Here is a 17,047-nt window from a genome sequence, read left to right as displayed (position 1 = left end):
CAAATCTCTATTTTCAGCATTATTCAATTGCTTATCAAGCACCAGTGCAGTTGTGTACAGTGGTGTCGGCCACTGATTTTTTTTTTAAATAACCTCTGACAGGAAAGCTTACTGCCGTTCAACATCGAAGAAATGTCAGGTTTATGAATTTTGCCAAATTGTAAAACACTTTGCTCTATCTCCATTAAAACCTGTGTAACTTTTTGCGAAAATCACCGTTTACTTTAGAGATTACAGTCATGTAACCCACCTCCTCACCACCACTCCCTCACCATCTAAGATCCAGGCATCCATCTTCATCTTCACTGATTCCACAGAAGAGGGGCCTGAAAACTGAAGGCTCCCTCCCATACTACTTTTAAATACTCTAGGAACAACAAGTAAGCCTGCAGTGTGAGAGTCTATTGCTCAGGTTGAAGCAGAATTTGCCTGTCTTACATCTGTTGACCTGAAAGGGTTCCTTTTTGCTGTGCTTGACCATTATGGAGAGGTTCGTGGAGCTGTACAAAATCAAGAGCGGCATAGGAGGGCTAACTAGGCTCATAAAATGCTTCAATGATGATGTAAGTGTTCAACTGCGAAATGTTCTGCTTTGTTTAAGTTTTAGGTTATCCAGTTCAACTGATGAACTCATTGAAAGAAAGCTGATAAGTAAAGTCTGTCATCATATTTCACAACTGGACATTTAGTGTGGTAACTTTTACAGAATCTACACTCAAAAAAATGAAACGTTGACTTTAATTAAAATTATTTTGTCAACAGGTTCCACGAAATTGCATTGTGTTAGTTTAAAGCAAAAATCTTTAGTTCATCTAATTTAAAATAACTATTTAAGATTAACAAGACATATTTAAGACTACCTTAATCAAGTTATGTTGTATGAACATAGATGATATATTTACAGGTTAGATAGTTTATATTAGTTACTTCAACACATTTCTTATTTGTGGCAGTAAAATGTTAAATTTAAGTTAGATTAATTCAAATATTATATTTTCAGCCACCTTGTGCTTTACTAATTCGTTTTACATAAATCTATTTTGTCAACAGGTTCCACACAAATGAATTAAGTACATCCAACTTATTTTTTAAAATTTCTTTTATTGCCAACACATTCAGTGAGCATTTGTGTAAACCCAGTCCAAAATGAAATACAACAGCTCATTAGGGTTAGTAATTAACAGTATATAGACAGATGCAACATCAATACTTTAAATTAAATGTCTGTATCTGCCAGAAATAGAAGAAAAAAAAACATTGAAGACTACATAACATGTTGATAAGATGACACTTGAGTTATGCACATGTGATGCTAGTAAGGTTTGTGGAGTGTTTTTTCTTCTAGTGTCTAAAATGAATAGCAAAGTTGCTATTTGCAATGGTTGCTTAGGGTTAGTCCAGTAACACATGCAAAGTGAAGTGTGTACCTCAACGGCCACAATTAAAAAAATAATGATAATAATGATAATAATAATGATAATAATAATAATAATAATAATAATAATAATAATAAACAGTCCACTGATATTAGCAATCAAAGAAAATTATATCACCATCCCAAATAAAACTTTAATAAAACATGCCAGCATCATTGTCTAACAATAAAACAGCTTGTCAGCATTCAGGTTTTTTGCAACAGCACAACAGTAACCATTTAACACTTGCCACTGTCAACGTTTATTTTACCAGTGTTTGGGCAAAAAACTTGAGTTGTAAACATTTTAACATGGAAACAATTGTTCGTCTTTAAAAGTCCGCAAAATATACATTCATTCTGCATTCCTAACTTACCGTTATTCTTAGTATGTATTGCAATTACCTTTACAATGCACAAAATGTAACACAAGAGTAAAATCTGTCAAATTGTAGTAGTTTACAAACTTTTCAAAATTTCTCTTAAGTGTAATTTTCCCTTTATCTGTCATTTTCAACAAATTACCATTTTATTCCCATTCAGCCTCCGAAAAACTTCTGTCCATCTGACAGAACATTCAACATCCAAATTAAGGGTTGGCTTATTCATTCAATTTATTCTTGAGCATCTCTACCTTGGTCAAGAGTCTGCTGACATCCAGATGAAGGAAGAGCTTCTGAAGTACTTCAAAGAAAGCTTTAAGTCTCGAGGTTAACTGAGATTCAGTGCATATATCCCACCCATTAAGAGTGCACATGCAGAGGCCATGTCTTCCAGGTCATGCAGAACACCCTAGATGGTTATACCCACATCGGCTGGAGGCATCAGCTCTTTCGATGGTAAAGATAGCAAGGGTAATTTGTTCCAGCTCCCTCTGAACAGCTGTAGCTGTAGCTTACACACAAAAACATAGAAAAATGGCATCCAGTTTTTCTAAAAAAAGAGAGCCAAAGCTACCCTTTAATGGAGTAAACACAATATTAGGAACATGCACCCCAGTGCGCTACTATTTTAGACTACAGATTCAACAATGAATATAAATAGTTTGGGTATACAAGAAGATTCCCCAAAACATTTAAACAGGTTCCATGCAAATTACAACAACAACAACAACACTACAACATGCAACAACATTAGTTATTCAAAATTTGGTTTAATACAGATAAAAAACTAAACTAAAATTACTAACCAATTATTCTTTGAAGAGGATGCTTGGGTCTTCATTTAGGTAAAGAGGGAGTGCCCTGAGGACACACTCCCTCCCCTTTTCAATAGTTTGCTTCTGTAGAGAGTGGCAGAGATACAGGAAGAGAAAACAGAAATACTTTAGGATGACACAAACTCACATTATACGCAAAATGAATGACATATCCGCTGCGCAGATAGACATGTACACAAGACCAACTAATCATCACATGGGCATGAATAGTTAACCTGTAGGGCAGGGTCTCCGCCACATTATATATGTCCATAATGGAGGTATAGACAAACTAATACATCATCTTTTTTGCATTCAAAAACTGATCTTTAAAATAAAACATTCACTTCTGGTTTAACCCGAAATTGAGGGATCAGATTTTACTTATGTTTAGGTAATTTTAATTTTCCAAAGTTTTGAGTACCAAACTTTGTCTTGCTTAATATAAATGTAAGTACACTGTGCAGCTACCATACACTAGCTGTTAAATTTGAAAGTGATCTTATTAGCCATAATATTTTGCTACCAACAGAATAACGCACCTTTGTGGCAGGGGCCAAAGTTTGTCTAATTTTCTTCACTGCAGCGCCTCCTTTTTTCTTGAAGACTTTTATGAGCTGGTCCAGTGGCGGTCCTAGCCTGTTTGGCGCCCTGGGCGAACACTCCCTCTGCCCCCCCACCCCCCACCCCCACCCCACACACACACACACACACAAAACATGTTAAGGATTGTACATTAACATAAAACTGTTGTCCACACACAGATATGAAGAGAGAGACAGAGCATGCATAGTATGCAAACGGCTACCAAACAGCCATCATAATTCGTCATACAATGAGAACAGGACAAATCAACAATTGACAATGACTAATTAATATTAAAATCTGTAACATAATGTATTGTTTGGAGTTTAGTCTGTTACTGTTACTATTTTTACCATTTCTTCTTGGGGCAACTGTAACCCACATTATTTACTTAGGGATTAATAAAATATTCTGATTCTGATTGTTTCAGGATGACCTGCCATTATCCAATGACACATCTGCTTACCTGTATCATTTGTTTGTTTCTTCTCTTCTTCTTTTCTCTTTTTTCTAAACTGAGCCCCTGATGGCTTTGAACTTTTCTTGTCCATCTTCCATTGGTTTTAATTTTGCACTCCAGTATGAACACCCATCCCTCAACCAGAGGATCAGCACAACATAACCTAATAGACCTACACCTTAGTTCACAGATTCACTTTGTCTAGGGTGTATTTCTGGGATTTCACACAACCCAGGATTCAAATCATGAATACATAATGGGCTTGGATTTACATCATTATGAATGAAATGTGCTCTCTTTGGAAGCAGCAGGTCTCCCTCCCCTTTCGACAGGTTATGTGTGAGACTTTAAATCATCAAACTGTAAATTATAAATTTTAAATTGTTATTGATCCCTTTACCCCGAGTCCTAAAGTGTATATTTATTTTCTTACTCTACTATATTTATTGTTCGTTTATTTGCACTGCTGTAACTGGAGCCTCGTCGTCTCGTCTCTCTATATACTGGACTGTATGTAGCGGAGATGACAATAAAGTTTACTTTGACTTCAGCAGCGAGCAGGCGCACCGAGGGCTCTCGCGCTCAGTTTTCGTGTATAGAATTTCAAAAAAACATCGGTGCAAATTATAAGTCTGTATCATAATGTCTGGTGTTTTCGTGTTGTTGGTTTGTTTTTATTTTGTTTTATTTTGCGAGTTGGTTATTAGATGCTGCTCCAGCCAGCCAGAGAATCCCCCGCCGCCCCGCCCTCTCCTCCCTGTGCCGCAAGCAGCAGGCGCACCTCGCAAACGGAGGGCGCCCTTACTCCCAGCAAATGGGCGATAGAAAACCGATCGGTGCCTATGACATTCCCAATATGCGCTGGCTGCCGTCGGGGCAGCATGAGTACGAGCATTTTTTTTTTTTTGCCGATGCCCGTGATGCCGCCCCCCATCACGATGCCGCCCCGGGCAACCGCCCGTGTCGCCCGTATCTAAAACCGCTACTGAGCTGGTCAGTGTATTGGTCAAGTGGAGCAGTAGTAATCCTCACAAATTCTGCTTCCACCTGAAAACATGTCAACAAACACAACATACTGTACTGTAAATATACATACTATATGTACACATATACATACTTTATAACTAAAACTAATGTAGAAAGACCTCATTAAAGCTATAATTTTAACACAAACATTTACACAAAATGCTAATGGAGCCATTACATCTTTTATTGTTATTTATCAAGTTCCAAAAAATATTGATCACAGCTGATCTGAAAAGAATTTCATACCTCAGGCCCTTGAACTGCAACCTTTACAATGGTTCAGATCTGGAGAAGACATAACAGGGGCATGGGATGCGTCACTAAAGAAAACTTAACTTATTAAACAGTTTTGTTTTTAAAAGTATAACAGTTCACATACCACATACAAGCTCAGCAGTACCACATACACCACATAGGAGGGGGCAGGTAAAGGCAGGATCTGAAATTTATAAAGTAAAACAAGAAATTCATTACTAAATTTCAAGAAGCAAATTATTGATTGAATTACAACTAAATAAAATACTACTCAGAAGAAATTCTCACCAGGTCTGTCGACCTCCATTGTCTGCCCACTCATATGTCGTGAATAATTTTATTTAAAAAAATAAGTGTGTGGTTTAACAAACTGTAATTTATAACTATGTTGATATGTATACCTCCGCTAGGAAACATGCTGTATTTACAGACGATTTTTACATAATACAGATTACTAATAGAGCATAACAATGGTGTCACAGTGGCTTTCGCCCTCGACTTTTTGGATTTTAAGTGTCACTTTATGCTATCCTTGCTATCCTATTCGATATTTATGACTCTCGGATTACATAAAGGAATCCCAAGAAAGCAAATGAAAAAAATAACCCCATGAACCCCGGTAGCTAATCCCTTAATAAAACAAAAAACAATAAAAATGTTTCTTACCCAGTCCACAAAATAAGCATGTTAAGCATGTCCAGGACCCAGTAAAACTAATGTAGAACAAGCGCACGCAAACGATATAACATGTCTTGTAAGACAAACGCAAAATATAACCATGCTCGACATGTAGATACTGAACAACATAGTCAAAGAAAAAAGTGGTCTTACCTCTCAAAGAAACAGCAGTTGGCGCCAAAACAACGTTTTTAAGTTAAATTTGAAGTCTTGCGCATGAGCAGGCCCAAGCCGTGAAACCTTGTTGTTCTTCGCGGTTTCATTACAACTGTTTTTGCATTACTGCCACCTTGTGGATATACAAAGTATATCGATCCTAATTGACTTAACTTAAATGTTATGCCATCAAATAACACATTAGTATTATGTACGTTGAATAATAGACACAATTACGTAGACTTGATTAGAAAAACATATGTTAACTTAACAAAAACATATATTTTAAGTAAAATGAAAATAAATAATTAATATACACTGAACAATCCACCTCATTCATTTTTTTGAGTGTATGTATATTGGTGGTAGTTTGGATATCATATTCTACTTGAATGCCCTGATAAGCCTGATTCAAAATCTCCAATGATAATCATATATTGATGGAATTATGTATCAAAAAGCTGTGAATTTGGAGCTGTCTACATGCTTCATAAACACTGTTTAAAAAATGTTTTTGTTTTCTTTTTGACTTCTTTGACCAGAGCCCTACACAAAGGAAGAGGACAGAGGACCTCATTTTCTAAAGGCAGATCCCTCACACACTTTCAAGACTGTGAAGGTTAGCATTGTTTCTTTTAGTAAATTTAATAATGACAGCACCACAGTGGATTTTAAATTAAACATGTGGCATCTATGAAACAATAGATGCCACATGATAACATGTGTACTTTTTCCTCACCAAATGTATTATTACAAGATCTTTGACACTGGATTTGGTCTGGGTTTCAGAGAAACTAACTGCCAAGGTAGCATTTATATTATTAGTGTCTTGTGTTTATTCATGTCTTCACCAGGGTCTTTGACATTTCGCTGCTGTACTGTTCACTTCTGCTTTACGTTTGATTTCTCACATTGTATATTGTAATGGCAGAGATATTAGGATATTTAAGGGGCTGCAGTGGCTGCTACAGCTGTGGGGGGCAATACTTTGGTGAAATGTCCTGGACCCTGGAAAAGAGACTGTGTAGACTGGGTAAGCAATTAAAGGTTACTGGCCGAGAGTCATTGGGCAGCTGGGTAAAGGTGGATGTTGATATTCAGTGCCAATTATGCAACCTGTTCAGCCATGTCTATATGCTCTTTTTTCATGCTGTTAATATAGGGGGAAAAATAAACTTTAATCAATAAACTGATTAAAGAAGCATTGTCTATGGAGCCATAATCTGATCCTGTAGTGTAGCTGCAGTTTGCACATTTCATGTATTCTCAGCCAGATTTGGTTTAGAGCACAGCCAATATTTAGCATAAGTAGATTTAAATTCACACACTGATGATGGCAAGCTACATTGTAGCCACAGCCACCCTGGGGCGCACTGACAGAGGCGAGGCTGCCGGACACTGGCACCACCGGGCCCTCTGACCACCACCAGTAGGCAACAGGTGAAGTGTCTTGCCCAAGGACACAACGACTGAAACTGTGGGAGCCGGGGCTCGAACCGGCAACCTTCCGATTACAAGGCGAACTGTCAACTCTTGAGTCACGATTCAGTCATCCACCCATGTGTGTGAATGACTGAATGTGTAAAGCGCTTTGGAGTCCTTAGGGGACTAGTAAAGCGCTATACAAATACAGGCCATTTACCATTTAAATTGAAAATTTTGTTTGAATTCTGCAATTGAAGACATGCTCAGTTATTTATGAACATGGTCTTTGTTTAAAGCAAGAAATGGATTTGTAACATGGGGGTGCATATCTCATTCTGAAAAAACTTTAACAACTAATAAGTGTTACCCAAAGCCAATCACCATCATCCAAAGCATCAGTATGGCTCTTCTTTGGAAAGACATGAATTCTTAAGCACAAGGGATATTGTGTAATTGTAATTGTGTAATTTTTTTTTTTTTTTTTGTCTTTGAACCCTTTTATAGCCGACAGGTATTGAAGACACGTTTTCTAAGAGGATGAAAGTTGGCATTGCGATGGTGAAAGAAGAAGACATCATCGATGTGTTGGTTGTCCTTGAGGCGGCAGTAATCCTGTCTAATCTGAGGGATGTCTCAAGTGCCATTTCCATGCTGATGGGCCTTCTTTTTGCCCTCAACATAGACTATCCAAAGGAACTTAAGGACATCTTTGAAACCATTCAGAACATCCTAATGAACATTGGTGGAAGGCAGTGCATCTCACTAGTGCATGGTCTAAGAAACAGACTCTTGCAGAAAGCCATGCAGAACTGTAATTGTATGCTCACAGCATACAATTGCCTCAGTGTTAAGGACAGTTTTTATTTTACTGTTTGTTTTTTTATCCTTGCAAGTTCTCATTCTCACTTTTGTATGTCACTAAATGACTACACTTTACATTCCAGATTAGACAATTACTCATTTGTTCATGGTTTAAGAAACTTATGTGAACAACAATATAATGGTGGACTTTGCAGATGCTTATCTCATGCAAGTCAGTAGTTTTTCCTTTGTTTTGCAATTGAGCAGACTCAAACTGATGTATCTGAAATATTTATATTATCAAACGTTTCAGAAGCATGCACTCATTTTCAGAGATATTGGTTCTGTGGAATTTGTTCCAATTGTAAACGAAGACAAATACAAGAGTTTGATGTCTTAGTTGTTATAAACTGATCTTTACTGTCACTTATCAAAGGTTTTGTACTATTTTAATATTTCAAGTTTTATGCTAACAGGTGTGACTGAGCACAATGAAGTTTAAAAATTTTGCAAATGTAAAGAATAACTTTTCTAAAATAGCAAGTGTCCCGTTGATACATTACATTAATGCAGACTTTATGTTGTTACTTCACAAGAATCACTACTGCTCCTAGAGTATTGGTCAGAATTTCATCTTCACCCAAACTGGGCTCAAGACCAAGTTCAAATTTATTGTTTCACAGGGAGCAGCCTTTGAGTTTTGATGGATTGTGAGCCTGATGAGCTACGTCACTGATTTTTCTGTTTCTCAGATGACTAAGATGGCACAATAAATGGTGAATGTTGGGTGCTCATGAGTAATTGTCTTGTCATGTTCTTAAAACAAACTTTCTGTATGAAATGATCAGATAGACTTTAATGGAATCTGTGGGTTTTTATTTTTTTCTCTGTAAACAACAGAAAATTAATTTAAAGGAATGTAGGTATTTAAACCTGAGATCTAAGATAAACCTAACAGGTAGTTTTGCTGAAATGGATGTTAGAAAGCTAAAAAAAAAAACCCCAAAACTTAAGATGTTTAATACACATTTTTCTTTACATCCAGTCAATCAACTCTGATAATTAAAATGAAACTGATTTACAAGTTCACTCAGCTACCTTAAGGAGCTCAGTTAATTAATAAACTTAAATCAACTTAGCTAACAGATTATGTTAGTTAAGCTAAAATAGATTCCTAAGTTAAAAGAACTACTAAAGTATTTGAATTAACTAAAAAACCCAAGTCAACTGAACTAGGACAAGAGTTTAAACAATAGATTATTTTAATTTAGCTGAAAGGGTTTTCCCAAGTAAAAATGTCAATTAAAGGAGTTGAACTGACTAACAAATCTCAGTCAACTAAACTAAGACAAAAGTTTAGACAACATGTGATTTTTCATTAAGATAACAATTGGTTGTGTTATAAGAACAAACTCTATTTCTTGACTTAAATTAAAATTTTAAGGCAGCCCTGTACCTGATATTTTTAAGTTGAAACAACAAGTTATATTTTACAGTGTGGTGATTCCTTCCCAGAATCCCACGCAGTGCAGAATGTCCATTAAAAATTAAAAGCAGCAAATCCAAAACTCCCGTGAGTAAAACGCACCCGCTCCGATTCCTGCCAACACACAAACACATACACACATTGGCAGGGCAATACTGGATTATTACGCATACTGGAGAGGAGGGGAACTACTAAATAACCGAGGACCTACGGAACACAAGAAACTCAGAACGGCATAACTATACTCTAAGACATTAACTAAAGACTAACAAAGTGAGAACAGTCAGAATAGACGAGAATGGGAAAGAGAAAGACGAAGAAAGTGGAAGTTGGGAAAAACCAAAGGCAGCAGAAGGCAAGGGAAAGATAAACAGAGGAGAAGAGAGAGACTGAGAGAAAAGGCAGTAAAAATCTGTTTGATCACCTGCAGGGAAACTACAGCAACAACAACTAACATAATCATCGGTAACAGTTGTTAAGGGGTTCAAATATTGAGGGTGAGTATAAAAACAGCGATGGTTCAGAAGAGTTGGTAAAACAGCGATTTTAATGAAACACACGCGTGGGGAGATGCAACATCAGCTGTAGATCTCCGCCCAATAATACACAAGCAGCTGTTTTAAAGCATCAGGGTATGTTTTCTGATGCCCCCTCTTTATGTCAAAGCAGATACAATACATGCATAAGTTTCAAAACCACAAATGTTCTGTTGACAACTTGTGACACAGTTAAAAAGAACATTTTCTTCGTCTCGAAGCCAGGTGTTTCCTGTCGCTGCCGTAGGCTCGCTTATCTTCTGGAACATCAGCAGCACATCTTAAGGCACACTGTCACTTATGCAGGCTCAATTTTGCAGTTGCAAGCTTTTGCAAACTACTTTACTTGAACTCTTATCTAAACCTGAGTCTAACTACTGTGTGTGTGTGTATGTGTGTGTGTGTGTGTGTGTGTGTCAACCTTAAATGCTCTCTGTCTCATCTCACCCGTTGCACTTCTGACCTTTTATAAATAATAAATACTGAATGTTACTGAGAAGCACACAAGACAACACACAACATGTTTAGAGGCAGCAGCCGACCAAGACAGCGTGAGTCTGTGAGGACCTGTGTGCACACGCGTGTGTACAAACAGCTGGTGTTCATTATGCTCGTTCAAATTTCCTCAGAAAGCCACACCCCCGTGTTGATTTCGCAATCCCACTGATCATACATAAAGGCAGGTCTTTCTCTGTCACAGCAGACAAACAGAAGATCTTTTTCAGCCAAACACTGCCTGCACACACATAAGGAATGCAACCATTCAACAGCATCTGTGTTTTCTCTTTATATTAATATGTTCATTTATTTACTTGTATTAAAATCATCAGGGTGTTATAGTTTAGGTGCAGTTAGACTGTAGATGTGAAGCTATGGTAAGCCTTTCAGGGAACATATTCAGGTGATTTATGGGCTCCACTGAGTGCACTTTATTTTAAGGATTTAAATGGAACCTTTACCAAGAGCTAAAACTGAGGTTTGTAAAGCTGTGTGCCAGTGACTTGATATCAGCCTCAGTGTCCATCTCGCCTCAGTTTAAATCCTGTTTGTCATCTTTGACCCAGGTCAGTCACTCTGAGGGAAACTGGAGGCTCAGGTGAGCCATCCAGCACTTCGCGGCTCCTGTGTCGCTGTCTATCTCTGCTGGAGAGTCTGAAGAACCGCTACTGCATCATGCCTTTTCAGCTGGGGGTTCAACCGAGCCCATCCAATTGCCAATGTACAATGTGATTCATGTCTTTCCACATGGAAAGACAAGATCACTGATCCACCTCAACACAGAGACAAACTACAAAATATATCTTTTTCTACTTAACATTAACCACAAGTTCTTAAACTTTTTATTGCAGCAGAAAGTACACTCTCAAAAGGTTTGACAATTGTGGCCCTGAAGTGCAAAACACCTGCTCCCCCCTTGCTCCCCATGCAGCATCTGAAGTCAATTCATATTGCACCTTTAATGTTGATGCACAGCAGCTAAGGCTGAGACTACTGTTTGATTACTGATATCGAAGCAGTTTTCTTTTTTCTTTTTTTTTTCTAATCCGGTTGGTACAGTTGTTGGGTTAGTTGCACTGCAGTGTAACAATCAAACATTAGACTTTAGTTATTAGCAGTGGCTCATGGTCAAAGTAGGCAAAAATAACAAATAGACAAATAACAAATAAGAGAGAGACATACAATCCCGCTGGAAAATGGATGGGTTAACCTAAAGTGATTGCTAGTAAGAGGCGGTAAAACTACTCATTAATGTCTTAACCCAATATAATACAAAGCTGCCTCAGTGGAGGCAGTTGTGCACTGTTTCAAATGCAGAGAGGTGGGTGGCAGCTCCTTTCAGACTGATTTTCAGCGTAAGACAGGAGGACACACAAACACACAGCTTGTGTTGTAAAACTCAGTGTACCTATTGCTCTGCTGCGTGGTTGACATGTATATATCAGAAAGCCCCAAAATGAATTCAAAGTTGTGGCCAAAACACTTCTGTTTTATAATATTTTAGTTTTACAATCAGTAAAAGAACAGTCTAAAGAAATCATTGCAAACCTGCTGCATTTTAGTCATTTCCTGCAGTCATTTCTACTCAATTAAATCTCAAACATGTTAATAGTGAGAAACATCTATACAAAGCCAATTCATAAACTGTGTCTCACCAGATTTAATCAGATTAAATCTATGGAGACCTGCTTTAACCTTCTAAGACCCAAACTTTTAATTTCTCTTTGATATTTGGGCTGATTGGGACCTGATGATTGTAAAAAAAAAAACAATTACCAGATATTTTTCTACCTGATTTTTCTTTCTAAGAGAAATGGGAGCTACATATGTGGATATTCGTTTAAAATTTCGATAGAACAGTAGCAGTATAATGTCCTTGTGAATGAATATCAGGCCCTTGTAGAGCAAAATTGAGTATTTTGGTCTAAATAACCCAAAATGTGATGTCCACATATGTGGACGCCAGGTCCTAGGAGGTTAATTACTTATTCTGAGCACTGAATAACCACTTCCAGATGTAATAAATCCCTCTGACGGCTAATGAAATGCAGACCAACCACAGCATCTGTTTAATCCTAAAATCTCTGGGTATTAAACTCCAGACTGACCCCTCTGACTGAGACCTCTCATAGTACAACTGTCCTCCCTCACAGATGTCATTTATCTTCTCCAGCAGCTTTTGGACCTGATCCCTGTTTTCCATGTTATTGTTGAACACATGGTACACACCGCTGCAGCTCTTCAGCAACTGCTGGATGTTCTCGTCCTCTTTGGCGAACATTTCCATGTCAATGTCGGTGTTTTCCAGTCGGTCTCCGTAGGTGAACAGCAGCATGGTGTGTTTGGAGACATCAGTGCCCAGCATCTTCTGCAGAGCTTTCAGTCCTTCCTGCTCCTGTGGGGTGAATCGTCCGAGCTGGAGGACGAGGATGAAAACATGAGGACCTGGAGAACTCAGCTGGAGAGCTTTTTCCAGCTCTGCTTTCACTTCCTGTGCAGACAGCCGAGTGCTGACAAGTCCAGGGGTATCTACCACAGAGACTCTTTGACCCAGAACATCAGCTTCTCTCTTCTTACTGCTCAAAGTCAGAGGGCTCAAACTGATCCTACAGTTAAACTTCTTCTTGCCCAGGATGGTGTTTCCTGCTGAACTCTTCCCAACTCTCTCCTGACCCACCAGTACCACCCTCAGGTCAGAGTCTGAAACAAAACAGGCCATCAGGGGGTTGGCACAAGTCTGAGCATCAGTGCAGAGTTCAGAAAATACTCTCAATCAACCGAAAAAATAAGACATTAGTAAAAAATATATATATATATTTGGGGTTTTTTAATATGGAAGAAAAACATTGCACCATATGTTTATTTTTATTTATTGAAAGAGATAAAATATACTGGATACATGAAATCAGATCTCACTCTTGTTTACAGAAACAGATTAGACGTCAGTACCAATCTTTCAGAAGATTGATTTCTTATGACTCTAAACCAGTGAGCTAACAATGCTACAAGTTACAGAGTCCCATATATGTCCCATAATCAAAAAATAAGTATTTATTAGTTTTTGTTTGAAATGAAGATGTTCCTCTAACACCTGAAAGCAACAAGAAAAAAAAAACAGCAAGGAAAGATGCTGCATTCTGCTGAAAAAGCAGACAATTACTGAAAAATCTGGTAATTTATTTGTATCTCTGTTATGATGTGACTTCATAACCTGCACCTGAGGTATAATTAATACCCAATTTTACTGTATGATGCATGCCTTCTCTTTCACAGCCATTGCTGCAGACACAGTGGCTCCCACTACTGCTCCCACTGGAGCTCCTACTGCAGCTCCTACTGCAGCTCCTGCAGGCCCTGCCAGAGCTCCAAGACCAGCTCCAACACCAGCTCCAACACCAGCTCCAGTAGAAGCACCCGCTAAAACAGCCCAAATGAATTTGTTACTACTCTCTGCCCTTCTTCTTGCTTCTTCAAAATCCATCTGAGGATTTTCTCTAAGAAGGCGCTCCATTTGTTCTCTTTTCGCTTTCTGGGCTTCGTTGAACATCCTGCTGGTGTAGTAGGTTCCTCCATTTCTCTGAACCATTGCATTGATCTTCCTCAGCAGTTCTCGGACTTGAGATTGATCTCCATCTCTGTTGTTAAAAACATGATATCCTCCAGAGCACTGATCAATGAGTTCTTTAACTTGTTGATTTTCACTTATTAATTCTTCTATGCTGTTTTCTCCCAGCAAGTCTCCATGTGTGAACAAGACCAGAGTGTAATTTTTTGATTCCTCTCCAAACATCATCTGAATGATTTCTACAGTTGTTTGTTCTTCTGCTGTGAATCTGTTGACCTGCAGCACAACCAGGAACACATGAGGACCAGGAGCAGCAAAGGAGATGCACACAGCAATCTCTGCAAACACCTCGTCATTTGACATTCTGGTGTCAAACAGACCTGGAGTATCAATCACAGCCACTGTTTGACTGTAGACAACACTTTCTTTCTTCTCACAGGCTGTTGTAACAGAAGAGAAAGATGGACGAGATTTAAAAGCATTTGTCCCCAAGATAGTGTTTCCTGCTGCACTCTTTCCTGTTCCAGTTTTCCCAACGAGCAAAATCCTCAGCTCAGTTTCTTCAGAGTCTGTTTGAGAATTGAGAAAGTAATGAACTAAAAACTTTACACTTATTATTTTTACTATTGTTATTGTTACTATGAATGATGTTGATAAATTTCATTTATAAAAACAGTTACAGTGTATCACATAAATTAATAAAAATAACATGCAACCATAAAACACAAATCACACAAACCATGAGAAAACAAGGAAGAGATAATTAAAAAAAATCATGTAACATTTTGTGCTACAAACCACATGATTTGCATGAAAACACTGCATTAGTTAGGTCAGCTTTAGAAGAATAAAAGGGGGCTGACCTACTAGTCATGACACAGGAGGCACCACCATGCGGTGATACATTGCATTACAACAGCAACTGTTACATCTGCCACTGACAGATCACAAATGGCTGGGGCAAGATTTTTTCACATTTAGTCCACAGGTCTGCAACAATACAGTCTTGACTGCAGAGGTACACTATAATAGATATATAGAGATAATGTCCCTCCTGTGCTCAATTTCTTTGTTTTGTTTAGGCTCAGTCTCCACGCTTCCTTTTAGTAGATGCCTATTAGTTACTTGTTTAGTTTTATTTTGTAAATTTGCTGTCTCTTGTTCTATTGTTCTGCATTAGTTTCAACTTTCTGCCACTCTCCCTTATTACCTCCTGTGTGTATGTAAAGCTTTAGTTTGTTTATCTACATTATCATCGTTAACTTCATTTGAGTCATACTGTGTTCACTTTGTCTCCCATGTGCCTGAATATTTAGTTTGCTAAAATTCTCCTACAGCCTCAGTAAAAGGTTTGCCTCACCTCTTGTTTAGTTATGCCTAGTTTTGAGGTCTATATTTATGTCCCATGTGCTAAGAAAAAAGACGATAACCAGCATGTAAACATGGATAAATGATGGACAATTTTAATTCTTCTATAACAGAAGCCTTTTGTTGCCCCTGTCAAAACATTTGTCAGACCCAAATTAATAATGAGGTCATATTTTTCATAAAATAGTAAACTTTTTGATATGTGGGGATTTGAACATTGCATTCTGCTCTTTACATTTTACATAGAAAACCTACTTTTCAGGAATCAAGGTTGTACTTTTGAAACCTCTGATTCGCTCAGCCTGTAAAGGAAGTGGAGTAGTAATGGAGCCACCTGTTCAACTGATTCCACAGGAAGCTTCTCGACATGTCTTAGTTATACCCTTAAGCAATTTCTGTTTACAGCCAACATATATCGTTGATGAACTCTTATATGATCACTTTCATTTTCAAATTACAGATGCTGCTAAAAACTTTATTTCCGAATTGAAATTTCAGTTGAAACTGTATATGAGAAAATCACTGAGCACAAAGAGTTGTGGTTCACACTGAGAAAATGGAAGTCACATTGCTGTAAGTTCATAGAACGTTCAACAATATTCAACAATCATAAAAAGATAGACTGAACATTTTAAAGGCTTCTTAACACAATCAAAAAAAAAATTATAAATTAAACTTAAATAAAACTAGCTTTGACAATGTATCCACTATGAAAGAAAAGCTGAAATGTATTAAAGAGAATTGTGTTTTTCAACATTAAAGAAATCTAAAAGTTATGATTATACTTACAAAGTTGAGTATATGCCATGTTTAATGTTTCCAGGCAGTAGAGCTGTGATGTGTCACTGTTACTGTCTTGTCTAGTAAATAGTTTCCTTTTTGTTTCACCGTTTTTAAAGCCCATTTCTAGTCCCCTCCCCTTAACATTGTTTGTCGTTGCTGGGCTTGTGTGAGAGCTAATATTAATCTTTGTTGACTAGGGTGTGTTTGTGTAACAAATGTTAAAATATTTTATTGTCATTATACAAGAAAGTACAACAATATTACAGAATTTGAACTATGTTCAGATCACTAGAGTGCTGAGCTGATCTGCTACGACTAGAGGGGAGGGGCAAAGACACACTTTGCTTTGTTCATCGCTGATGAACTGTTGCATGAGTAGTTTCATTTAAATTTCAGATCTTTGTGGTCTGTTGCTGGTCCTCTCCCACAATTTCAGCTGATACTCTTCGAACTACTGCCACAGAACAAGTATATACAATAAAAGAAAGAACATTATCTACCTCTGACCGTGTTGTCACATGTCTTTGCAGTATTATAGCCATACATTGATGGTAAAATGTGTGAAGCAACTAACACCAGCAGTATTGATCTTGTACATCTTTGTGTGGGAATACATGGCCCTGTGATAACAGAGCAAGCTGTTCAACATGCTCCACAGAAAGGTTCTGGATATATCTGAGTCGATCTGTTCTTAAACGCAATAGAGCTATGATGTATCATCGCTGGCATCTTGTTTCGGAATAATTTCATTTTCATTTCAATACTACACTCTGTACTGGCTATTATAGTTAACTGGAAATAAAAACTAGAATT

At 37.7% G+C, this 17,047-nt stretch overlaps 1 protein-coding gene and 2 long non-coding RNA genes across 7 annotated transcripts; all 3 read right to left on the bottom strand.

The window, feature by feature from the left end:
- Nucleotides 1–1,081: 1,081 nt before the first annotated feature.
- Nucleotides 1,082–3,240, bottom strand: LOC109199979 (uncharacterized). Of its 2 annotated transcripts, none has more exons than XR_003216399.1 (3): nt 3,155–3,240; nt 2,604–2,696; nt 1,082–2,347 (listed from the first exon to the last, which is right to left on the bottom strand). It is a non-coding gene; the product is annotated as an uncharacterized LOC109199979 (long non-coding RNA). The 2 variants fall into 2 exon arrangements; XR_002060212.2 differs by having other exon boundaries at nt 1,082–2,308.
- Nucleotides 3,241–4,647: 1,407 nt separating this feature from the next.
- On the bottom strand, nt 4,648–6,098 carry LOC109197305 (uncharacterized). 2 transcript variants are annotated; one of them, XR_002058449.2, is made up of 4 exons: nt 5,770–6,098; nt 5,063–5,122; nt 4,930–4,968; nt 4,648–4,704 (listed from the first exon to the last, which is right to left on the bottom strand). It is a non-coding gene; the product is annotated as an uncharacterized LOC109197305 (long non-coding RNA). The 2 variants fall into 2 exon arrangements; XR_003216396.1 differs by lacking the exon at nt 5,770–6,098 and having other exon boundaries at nt 5,063–5,763.
- Nucleotides 6,099–10,011: 3,913 nt separating this feature from the next.
- On the bottom strand, nt 10,012–16,729 carry LOC100699967 (GTPase IMAP family member 7). Of its 3 annotated transcripts, XM_025902902.1 has the most exons (3): nt 16,241–16,487; nt 13,903–14,652; nt 13,373–13,845 (listed from the first exon to the last, which is right to left on the bottom strand). In XM_025902902.1, the coding sequence occupies exons 1-3, from the start codon at nt 16,353–16,355 to the stop codon at nt 13,760–13,762; spliced, it is 951 nt and encodes a 316-aa protein (XP_025758687.1). In that variant the 5' UTR covers nt 16,356–16,487; the 3' UTR covers nt 13,373–13,759. The 3 variants fall into 3 exon arrangements, with proteins under 3 accessions (XP_005462200.1, XP_025758687.1, XP_005462199.1); XM_005462143.4 differs by lacking the exons at nt 13,373–13,845; nt 13,903–14,652 and adding an exon at nt 10,012–13,218 and having other exon boundaries at nt 16,241–16,729; XM_005462142.3 differs by having other exon boundaries at nt 13,373–14,652; nt 16,241–16,438.
- Nucleotides 16,730–17,047: the final 318 nt, after the last annotated feature.

Source organism: Oreochromis niloticus, linkage group LG3 (assembly GCF_001858045.2).
Source record: "Oreochromis niloticus isolate F11D_XX linkage group LG3, O_niloticus_UMD_NMBU, whole genome shotgun sequence".
Taxonomy (NCBI): domain Eukaryota; kingdom Metazoa; phylum Chordata; class Actinopteri; order Cichliformes; family Cichlidae; genus Oreochromis; species Oreochromis niloticus.
Note: the sequence above shows the minus strand (reverse complement) of the source record. Positions and strands in the feature narration are given on the sequence as shown.